General features: G+C 43.9%; 1 protein-coding gene across 1 annotated transcript in view; it reads right to left on the bottom strand.

The window, feature by feature from the left end:
* Positions 1 to 5,002, bottom strand: part of DLST (dihydrolipoamide S-succinyltransferase) — a 19,855-nt gene extending 14,853 nt beyond the window's left edge. The window contains exons 1-3 of the mRNA XM_007459740.1: positions 4,902 to 5,002; positions 4,292 to 4,325; positions 1,636 to 1,684 (exon numbers count right to left, since the gene is read on the bottom strand). Coding sequence (XP_007459802.1) covers positions 1,636 to 1,684; positions 4,292 to 4,325; positions 4,902 to 4,964 — 146 coding nt within the window. The 5' untranslated portion in view covers positions 4,965 to 5,002. The remainder of the gene's footprint in view (positions 1 to 1,635; positions 1,685 to 4,291; positions 4,326 to 4,901) is intronic.
* Positions 5,003 to 11,141: the final 6,139 nt, after the last annotated feature.

The raw sequence follows: 11,141 nt of genomic DNA, 5'->3' as shown, positions 1-11,141 counted from the left end.
AAAAAAAAAAAAAAAAAAAAAAAAAAAAAAGAGCAAGGTATTCTTTGATATGACACTAACTTTAAATAATGTAAACTGGAGAATATTACCTTGTATGCACAAAATCATTAATAGTGGTTACCACTGGAGAGTGGGAAACGTAGATATATACGGTATCTATGGTTATCTGTTACATACACACACATTTTGGAAGAGTGATTTGGACTGATGGGGACTTTCACTTTCTACACTTCAGGACTGCTTGAATACTCTACCATAAGCATCTTTATAATAGAAAAGTATAACAGATTTAAGTTGCCTTTTGATATTTTTATTTTTATAATTTCAAAATAACTATAAGGTCTATGTAAAATCAAGGGGAAAATGTATGTTATTAAAAAAATACAGAACACAAAGTGTTCTGCCAACAGTTTACAACCATGTATAGGTACATGTTCGTAGGCAAGAACTAACAGGTAATGTATAAATGCAGAGACTGCTCTTTGAGGACACCCGAGAACCTGGAGCACTGGCTGCCTCTGGGAAGAGAAACTTGGTGGCACAAGAGAACAGGAAAAAATCTTCTCATGGACACTCTTTTTACTTCTGAACCATGTAAATTTATAAGCTATTAAATAAAAACATAAAACCAAAAATAGTCTTACAATCAAAGATTTTTAAGTAAAATGGGTACCTTATTCATGAAAAAAGACAATATACAACACAAAAACAGTTATTAGATTAGAGTAATACCCTAATGTGTGATCCTTATCCCTCAAAGTTCAGGGTATTTTAAAATAATTTACTTTTGAATAGTTATTTGTTGCATTTATTGCATAGGATTAGTGGCTGCTCCACTTTTCATTTAAGCTGCAGATGAGTAACACATTTTGAATCTCCCTAAATAACTTTTAAATTACAAAAGTATTAGATGTTAACAGTAGAATACTTAGGAACAGCAAAAAGAACATTTACAATGGGATTATGCTTGTAATGCACAGTGAAGAAGGAGCCAATCTGCTCATCCTTCATTTTGAAGATCCCACCTGTAGAGAAAATAGCTTGACAGCTGCTCAACAGGTAACTAAAGAGCATCCTCTTACCACCACCCTGAAAATACTTGGGATGCAAAGTAGCATTAAGCAACATTCATAAGCAGAAGTTAATCTGAAACACACATGGATGGCCTTTCCCCAAACTTTGCATTATGCAATAATAGCATTCCCTCTGAACTAGGCAAAGTCCCATGATTCAACTGACTAGTCTTTTGCTTTTACTGTTTCTAAAATGAGTAACCATGCAACCAAACAGATGCTCTTAATCTCCACAATAAATGTAACCTCCAGTCCTTCAGCTTCACTTGTATCCAACCAGAATATTTAGGAGCACCTTTCTATATCTATTCCCATAAAAAGAGGATTCCAGCTTCACTTTCATTATAATCTGAACACCTCAGGACAGACACACTCCTGGTCCAGCACTTAACATGGGGCTGAAGCTCAAGCACATGTCATAAATTAACATCAAGGTTAGGTAGAGGGACTCAACATAACCAGCTTGACTACTAGGCTTGAAAGACAGTTAAGAAAGCAGATGGTTCAACTGGTGTCTTAAATACCCCATGTCCACATATCTGTGCTCCCCAGCGATACTTACACAGTCTTCCTGCTGTCAGGGTAACCTGGTCCCTGACATAAGGAGATCCCTGCAAGAAACAAAACAACTCTTAACCAACAACTCTTTATCTTATACAGGATACCTGCTGGGAATGGAAAAGAAGTCTGTTCACCCCCTAACTCTGAGATAGAACAGGATCAACAGCAGACAACAACATAATCTTTATCACACAGAACCCTGCTTCTTAAACTTTTTCACCATAGCAATAGTAATGGCAGAGAACAACAGGTATGTGGGACTTCAGGTGGGAATGGCTTTGAGGAAGAAAGGGGAGAATTCTATAATCTTATTTATCTTAAAACTCATAAACTTTCATTATCGCTTTATGTTTTCATAATAAAATGCTCTACTCCCCAAGACTTCAAATACAATTGAAGCTTGAAAAAGACACGTGATGGCTTATCCTGTGACTACATATAGCCTAATCAGAGAAGCAGTGGGAATGTCTGATCTGAGTTTGTTTCCCTGGTTACTTAAAATACACTGAGCAGGAAGTCTTGGTGCCTGAACCCCAGTAGCAAAGACTAGGCTACTTCAGGCCTAAGGTCTCCAGCCTGCTCTAGGACCCAGCAAATCATTGTCCCTCCTTTCAGTTTACTGTCTTCCTACACTCTTCCCGAGACCTTCCACTCTGGTCATACTCAACAAGGTGGGAGCTCCTTTCTGCCCCACGAATTGTCCTTATCACAGATAACTGCACTTCTTCAACTGACAACTAATTAGTATATCTGCTTCACCTGATTATATTCTTTCATGTGTCTTATTTTTTCAGATCTATTAACAACTCTTTCTGAACCACGGGCACGGTAAACACCAAATGGAAGACAATTCTCTCTTGTGCCCACCTCCTTACAAACACCCCCAGAGTTTCAGAGGCAAGTCAAGTCACCTCTATATCCAGTAACCAGTGATGTTGCAGTACAAATCCCAAACACAGCATGTGTTTGAGCTAGAACAGTCAGCAGCCCTTACTGATTTTTGCAACCCTAACTCCAATTTAGAGTTCATCCTATAGCAAGTTTCATTTGTACAGCGTTTAAGAGTTTATAAAAAGCTTTCACATAATGACCTCATTTTGATTTTTGTGTCTCACAACTCCCTGAAGTGCAACGACCACCTGCCATTACTCCCGTTTCATATATAAGCAGGGCTTCTGGAGGTTAAGTGACTAGCCCAAGGAGAAGCCCTGAACCACAACGCAAACCCCAAGTACAAGGCTCTTCCCATTGTCCTGCCAATCTATGAAGTGGAGAAAATGTTTACTGACATTTTTCAAAATTCCAAGTTAAAAAGTTTATTACTGAGAGTCCACTACGAGCGAACACTGTGCTAGGTGCCTATGATCTCATGACTCTTAGGATAAAGTCCAAAAACTTTCCATATTCCTGTCCAGCCCTCCCAGACAGGCTTCCTTTCCATTTCTATGACCGGTCAAGTCTCTTCCTGCCTGAAAACCTTTGCACAAGCAATCCCCTTTGTTTAGAATATAGTTCTCCTGGCCAACTCCTATGTGTTCTTCAAGACTTAGCTTAAATGTCACTTCTTTCGGGAAGCCTTTACTGATGTTGCCACCACACTCTCCACCCTCGCAAGCCTGGCTACATCATCCCATCCTCTCATTACACTCCACTTCTCCTTTATAGTAATCACAATGTAATTATGTCCTTAGGTATTCATAAATATATATTTGTTTTCTCTCCAAGTAGCCCCTAAGATCCTGAAGGGTAGAGACCACCTCTATCCCTGTCACGTAGCACACTGCCTGGCATGTAGTAAGAATTCAATAATCTGTTGATTATATGAGTAAATGATAACATGGTGGGTTAGGAGTTTGGGCTGAGGAATAGGCAGACCTGGCTTGACCAATAGTTGGCTGCGTGACCTTGGTCAAGGCACTTAACCTCTCTTAAGTCTTGAATTATACATTTGTAAAATAGAGAAAACACCTCTTTTACTGTTTCTTGATGATTAACTGAAAAAATGCACAGAAAGCACTCAGAACAATGCCTGGCACACAGAATGCCCACAATAAGATCAACTCATTCAACAAATACTTATGCCACGCATATAAAGAACTGTTGAGATAAAACCTAAATTCTCGCTAGTCTCTATGGCATCTTCTATCTCATGCCACTCCCTCCCTCAACTAAAATGCTCTGGCCAAACCACCCTTTTTCCAGTTCCAAAATACTGCCAAGCTTTTCCCTCCTCAGGGACTTTGTACATGCTATTCCCTTTCTTTCTCCTGCTCTTCGTCCGGCTGGCCTGTCACATCCTCTGGGTCACAGCTTTAGTGTCCAGCTTCGTATGTTTCCTTCTCAGCATTTAACCAAGATTCATGATAGTTCACTTGTTTAGCAATTTACATTTTGTCTTTCCCACTAGACTGTAAGCTCCAGGAGGGCGAGAACCCGTCACTGCTGGATCCCTTGTGAGGGCCTAGCATGGCGCCTGACACTCAGCAGATACGGATAACTAAGTGCCAAATGAATAAATGATAGCTGTTATTAAACAACACCTGTTTCACTCCTATCTATCTGAACACGATGCGGAGAAACACAGGCACCCCGATTTCCTCGCATACTGCTCTGCCCAGGAGGACAGCGTTTTAGGTGACGGCAAGGGCAGAACTTACCAGGCAGGGAACGTCTCCCTAGAGGGCAGCTTCCCTGTTGAGAAAGAAGACATTATCGACGTCACCAAAGACGAAAGGAGAGAAGAAACAGCTTTCTCTTTCAAGCACAGACTCAAAGCTGCCCAGGTGCCAGTGACAGGCGAATCTCATGACTCCAAAAGGTAAAGGCAACAGCCTGGACGGGCTCTCAGTCCGTCACCACACGGGACCTGCCAAACTATCTCAACTTCCCAAACGGACTGATATCCAACAACTTAAACAGAAAGGAAACGGGGCCCCGGATCCCCTCTGGGCTTCCGCGGCGCCTCCTCCCGAACTCTGAGTCTCGTGCGGGGGCGGGCGCGGCTCTAAGGCGGCTCCTCCGCCTGCGCGGAGGGCGGGGTCCAGCAGGGGACGGGGCGCCGGCTGTCTCGGGAAGGCGACGGGCCGGTGAGCTCCGCAAGACGGCCCCGAGGGCAACAACGGCTCTGGGCCGCCCAGCCCGCGGCCTCCGAGTCCCGGTGCCCTTGGTGCCCGGCCTGGCCGGGGCGCCACGCCCCTGTCCCCAAGCCGCCCGTCCGCCGCCGGCGAGTTTCTCACCCGCCGGGGCCCCGGCCCGGCCGTACCACACCTTCTGGAAGGCGGAGAGCGAGCGGCTGAACGCCCAGGACAGGAAGCGGGACCGGGACAGCATCGCGACTGCAGCGGCTTCAGCGGTGGCGGAGGCAGCGGAGCGGAGGGCAGGCGGACACCGGATATAGGGCCCGGCAACAACCGGAAGCGGGGCGGGCCGCAGCACCCGCCGCTCGGGGAGGGGCGTTCGGAGCGAACCACTGGCGAGCGGGGGGAACCGACGGGCAGCGCGGAGTTGCCAGCTCCTCAAGCGAGCTGTCCGCGCTAGTGAGGCTGCCGCGCTGCCAGCCGACCGGGGCCGGTCCTCCCGAAAGTGCCCCTCTGTCCTGGCACCCAGGGGCACCGCGCCGTTCCTCCTCTGCACTACCGGTAAAGAGCCGAAGGCGGCATGGGCTTCGGACTCAGACCTTGGCAGACGTGCCTGCCTTATCTTACACTTGTGTGGCCTTGGGCAGGTGACATTGCCTTCCTAAGCCTCAGGTTCCTCAAATATTGAAAAAAGCAATAATTACTTGCCTCGCTCCCTAACCCCGGAACAAAGAAACAGAACCCCAAGGAACCTCTAAAGGGCTCCCATTGCCCTTTAACCGAGCTGAAGATCTTCACCAAGTAGGCTTACTTCTGCATCCACATCTCCTGATCTTCCATAGTGCCAACTCAAACTGTCTCCAGCCGAGCTAATTGTTCCCCATACATCCTGTGCATTTTGGAGGCCGTTCATTTGTCACTCTACCCCCAGAATATAAAATCCATGAGATTAGGGACCTTGTCTGTCTTGTTCACTGATGTATCCCCAGCAATTTTTTTAAATTACAGTTTTGTTGCGATACAATTGACATGTAGCACTAAGTTTAAGATATATAGCATAATGATTTATGTGTATCATGAAGTGATTATCACAAAAAGTTTAATGAACATCCGTTGTCTCATATAGGTACAAAATTAGAGTAATTAAAAAAAAAATCTTTTTCTTGTGATGAGAACTCATGATTTATGCTCTTAAAAACTTTCATAGGGGCTTCCCTGGTGGCGCAGTGGTTGAGAGTCTGCCTGCCGATGCAGGGCACATGGGTTTGCGCCCCTGTCCGGGAAGATTGCACATACCGCGGAGTGGCTGGGCCCGTGAGCCATGGCTGCTGAGCCTGCACGTCCGGAGCCTGTGCTCCGCAATGGGAGAGACCACGACAGTGAAAGGCCCGCGTACCGCAAAAACAAAAACAACAAAAACTTTCATATATAACATACAGCAGTGTTAATCTATCATGTTGTGTGTTACCTCCCTAGTACTTATTTATCTTATAACTGGAAGTTTATACCTTCATCCAATTCCCCCACCTCCCTCACCTCTGGTAACCACAAATAAGATTTCTTTCTCTGTGAGTTTGTTTGCTTGTTTTTGAAGTATAATGTATCCCCAGCACTTAGAACAGAGGTTGTCACAGTTTAGGTGTGCAATAAATATTTGTGGGCTGAATTTGGGCCTCCCAGCTTTGGGCAGACCATGCTTCAAAGTGAAAGCAGGTAGCACTCCCTCTACTCTTTAGTTTATCCTCCCCTTAAAGCCCCAGGCCCCTGAGTATCCACTTTTATAGTTTGCCTTCCTAATAGAAAAGGTGTTCTATAAGCTTCAGTTTGAATTAAGAATGAATGAATGAATGAGCCACTTGGTGCCTACTCATGTTGGTTTCTTTTTTTTTTTTTTTTTTATGAACAGTGTATTGAGTTCTGCTCAAGTGCTTGTAAGGAGGTCCACCTTTTTAAACAGGAGCAAAGAAACCTGCCCAGAACCTGAAAAGACAAGAAGGAAAGTTGAGAAGAAAAGGAAGCATGCTCTGGGCCCCAGCTGTTACTAGCAGCAGCCAGTGGCTGTCCTGACAGCAGGGGCACCAAAAGACACAGACCAGAATGTCCAGAGTAGCAACTCATTTGCCCACAGAAAGTTTCACTTCACCCACCACCTACTCACAGGTATTCCATGTCAAAATGAGAAAACAAAACTGATCTGGACTCTCTTTTGCATAAAAGCTTCCCAGAAGTTCTACGGAGTCCCTATCTCTGGCCCACACTCATTGAAAGGAAAAGTAAAGGTCTTTTATCAAAACTATAGCTGCCAAAGAATTATGTTTTTTTTTCCCCCAGAAGGATGGCCTACAAAATGTAACACAGTTGATGAGAAACATGATTTTTTCTGTTGCTTCTTTAGTAAAATGTGTATAATGTTCAGTAACATCACAACACAATAAGCTTATAATTATTCTAGAGATGTCATTTCTGAGCACAGCCTATCCCCAGACCAATAGGATTTTAAAACCAGAATAGTTTACTGATATCTAAGTACTTGTATCTTGGTAAATGTCAGGGATAAAGCACCACGAGATTCTGTTGGCCCATCTGTCAACACTACAGGTTCCCATCAAAGACAATCTTTGGTAATTTAAAAAACCCAGTCATGAGGCTTAGAGAGATGTCGCATGTTTACCCATCACTCCAAGAACAGAGGGAAACATATTCATGGACAAAGAAGTGACTGAAAACTTGACCTATGATTATTTTTGTATCTTGAGTTAAAAAAGAAATTCGGAACCATCAGCTGTTTAACTAAGAAATAACAGTCTTCCTATTCTTGGTCAATTATTTGGCTTCTCCTAAAAAACAGGATATTTTCTACTATTTCTTCCTTTTTTCCTTCCTTCTTTCCTTTTTTTTTTTTTTTTAAATGATTTTATTCTCTCTTAATGTTACTTTACTGACTCCATATAGGGGCCCAATGTTATTGAACAGAATTTTAAGTATTAAAAGATATTTCATGAGAAATCTTGTGCATTATGCAGGCCTCACAAAATTTAGGACCTTCAAGCTTCTGCAAACATTAAAAAGCAGAAGTGTTTAATGTTCATTGTGTTTAAGAGTCTGTTCTAAGCCAAGTGCCATGGAAAACTTGGCTACAACTATAATCTGTTATCAGATGCCCCCAGGCCACTTTTTATTAAGATATGAAGAATAAACTGAAAGTGACGAGGAGATGGGGTTTATTTTATTAGTGATATAGAAACCATAGACCGTTTTTTAAATGTTGCTGACACGTCAAAAGAAACTGATAAAAAGAGTGAGGACAATTTTCCAGAGGGAGAGAAACCCACTTTGGCATAGAGAAGCTAACTGTGTCCTAACTTTTCTTACAGAAAGGCAGCAACAGATGATATAGCTTCCATTACAGGAAAGAGGCAAATAACCAGAAAACCAGCAACACCAGGAACATTTTTAAGAAAAGATGTATGCAGTTTCCCTTTCCTGAGTCTCTCTTTTTTTGTTTTTTTTTTTTTTTTTTTTTTTTTTTTCTTGCGTTATGCGGGCCTCTCACTGTCGTGGCCTCTCCCACTTGCGGAGCACAGGCTCCGGACGCGCAGGCCCAGCGGCCATGGCTCACGGGCCCAGCCGCTCCGCGGCATGTGGGATCCTCCCGAAACGGGGCACGAACCCGCGTCTCCTGCATCGGCAGGCGGACTCTCAAGCACTGCGCCACCAGGGAAGCCCTCATGTTGATTTCTTTAGCTGAGCCTTCTTGCCTGATCCTTAGGAGCTTTATGATGCCTTCACTCACCCAAACCCTGAAAGCACTTCCACTGCAATTCTGGAGGGATGAGCAGAAGCCCTAACTTTAAATAGAGAAAACATCCTTGTCCTGCAGCTGCCTCTGATCAAGTCCTCAGCATCCTTCACCTGGATTGTTTAAAAAACTTCCTGGGGGGCTTCCCTGGTGGCGCAGTGGTTGAGAGTCCGCCTGCCAATGCAGGTGATACGGGTTCGTGCCCCGGTCTGGGAAGATCCCACGTGCTGCGCAGCCTGCGTGTCTGGAGCCTGTGCTCCGCAACGGGAGAGGCCGCAACAGTGAGAGGCCCACGTACGGGGGGGGGAACTTCCTGGGGACTTCCCTGGTGGTGCAGTGGTTAAGAATCCCCCTGCCACTACAGGGGACATAGGTTCGAGCCCTGGTCCGGGTAGATCCCACATGCCACGGAGCAACTAAGCCCATGCGCCACACCTACTGAGCCTGCGCTCGAGAGCCCGCAAGCCACAACTACTAAGCCCACACACCGCAACTACTGAAGCCCGGGCGCCTAGAGCCCGTGCTCCGCAACAGGAGAAGCCACCGCAGTGAGAAGCCTGAGCACCGCAACGAAGAGTAGCCCTCACTCGCCGCAACTAGAGAAAGCCTGCGCGCAGCCAAAAGTAAATAAATAAATAAATTTATAAAAAATTTAAAAAGCTTCCTGAAAGGACCTGGGTCTCCACTCTCACTTTCTCCAACTCGTCCTCCACACCTGTGTCAAAGATGTCTTTGAAATGCAAATCTAATCCTGTCACTCCCCTGCTTAAAGTCCTTCGGTTGCTTCTCTGTCAGTAGAGGGTAAAGTCCTAACTCTTCAACTTGACCAGGTACCTGATAACCTGGCCTCTGGCTATATCGCGATCCTCTCCCTACCTTCCCCACCCCCATTCTCCCAGGTGCGGAACTTTAGTGCTATTTCACTCCTTCACATTTTGCCGGGGCTGCTCCCAACTCCTATTTGCCTAGGGACTCCAAATCATCCTCTCAAAGTCTTTTGAATCCCTTCCTAATCCCCTCTAGCAGAGTTAACAGATATCTTTTCTGTTTTTCCAAAGCATTGTGTCTGTATCTCTACCTTGATTGTAATGTCATTTTTACCTGTCTGTCTCCTCTATTGGGCACAACAGCAGAAGGAAAGAGATGACTCTATTTTCCTAAATCCCCTGCACAGGACACAATGGCTGGTATTCTGTAGGTACTCAATAAATACAAGTGGAATTATTAAATACTGCCATGCTGACAGCACTGCTGGATGCAGCTAAAGAGTCCAGGAACAGTAATCAGGACTTGTGGCAATCCTTTGCAGGGGTTGCTGTTAATATTTCTTAGATAACTACTTAATTTTTTCAGTTTTAAATGATTAATTTTTAAGATTCTGATTGAGAGTTTAGAAGCTCAGGCCTGGATAATGTGGCAAAGCATTTCTCCTGGAGTTTCAGTGATTGCCCAAGTTAATTAGATGTTACAGTCTTAGACACCACACACGTAGGAGTGCACACAGACACACAGTTGCGTGCAAAATTTCTCTCACAGGATAAAGGTTAAAACTGATTTCCTTGAGAGTCACATATGAGCTTCCGTGGAGCCCAGGGTCCAACTCAATAAGCTCACACCTTCTTCTGTATTTAAAGCCTTTCAGGACACAGCATCATCTACTGGGACAGGAGTTGATGAATACAAGTTCATAAACTTGTGTTATGGCAGGGTTCAGAAGAAAAATTTTATGGCAAAATATATATTCGAAAGGGTGTATAAATATATGTGTATGATTTAAAGAAAAGTAACAAAAAGAATACCCACACTCGCCATGCAGCTTAAGAAATGGCAAAGCCCAATGTGACCCTCCTTGCTGGTCATCCCAGAGTTAACCACTGCTATGCTGAATTATATATTAACCATCCCCAGGCTTTCATTGCAGCTTCAATATGCATGTGTCCTAAACTGTACACATGTTTTTGTTTATTCTTTAAATTGAGGAAAAGATGTATTTAGTTTCAAATTATATAAGAAAAAGAAATGTGTTTCTAGGAAGAATAAATGGCTCAGTTAATTTATAAAAACACCACAGAGAGGACAGCTCAGCTTAAATAATACACACAGCATTCTTTTTCTTTAATTGAAATTCCCCAGTATTCATAAGTGTGGTCTGAACTATACACTCACATCCTTACTTATATTTTTTCTAATATTATTGACCAGATGATAGATGGAGCTAGAGCCTGGGGTCCATAAAATAGAGACTATACCCTATATTCACTTTGAATTACTCACGATACCCAGATTCCATCTATCTCTTCCTTCAGTTGTAATTAAAAATAATGGATAGACGAGTACTCAGCGAAAATCTAGACATTTGGGCCTATTTTTAAACGTAATATAAATGGAATCACAGTACCTGTGTCATTCTGTGATTTACATCTTTCACTCAACATTACATTTTGAGGCTTTATCCATGTTGAACTGAGCTTTAGTGCATCGGTTTCCATTGCTGTATTTCACAACATTCACTCCACTTCCCAACATGAAGGAGAAGTTGCTAAAATTCTAGTGATGTTGGGGGGAAATGATTTGACCAGTGAGTTCTCCCCAGCTCTGCCAAAGAAGGGGGCTTTTGGCCCAGCAAACAGC

This window comes from Lipotes vexillifer, unplaced genomic scaffold (assembly GCF_000442215.2).
Source record: "Lipotes vexillifer unplaced genomic scaffold, Lipotes_vexillifer_v1.1 scaffold39, whole genome shotgun sequence".
Classification (NCBI taxonomy): domain Eukaryota; kingdom Metazoa; phylum Chordata; class Mammalia; order Artiodactyla; family Lipotidae; genus Lipotes; species Lipotes vexillifer.
Note: the sequence above shows the minus strand (reverse complement) of the source record. Positions and strands in the feature narration are given on the sequence as shown.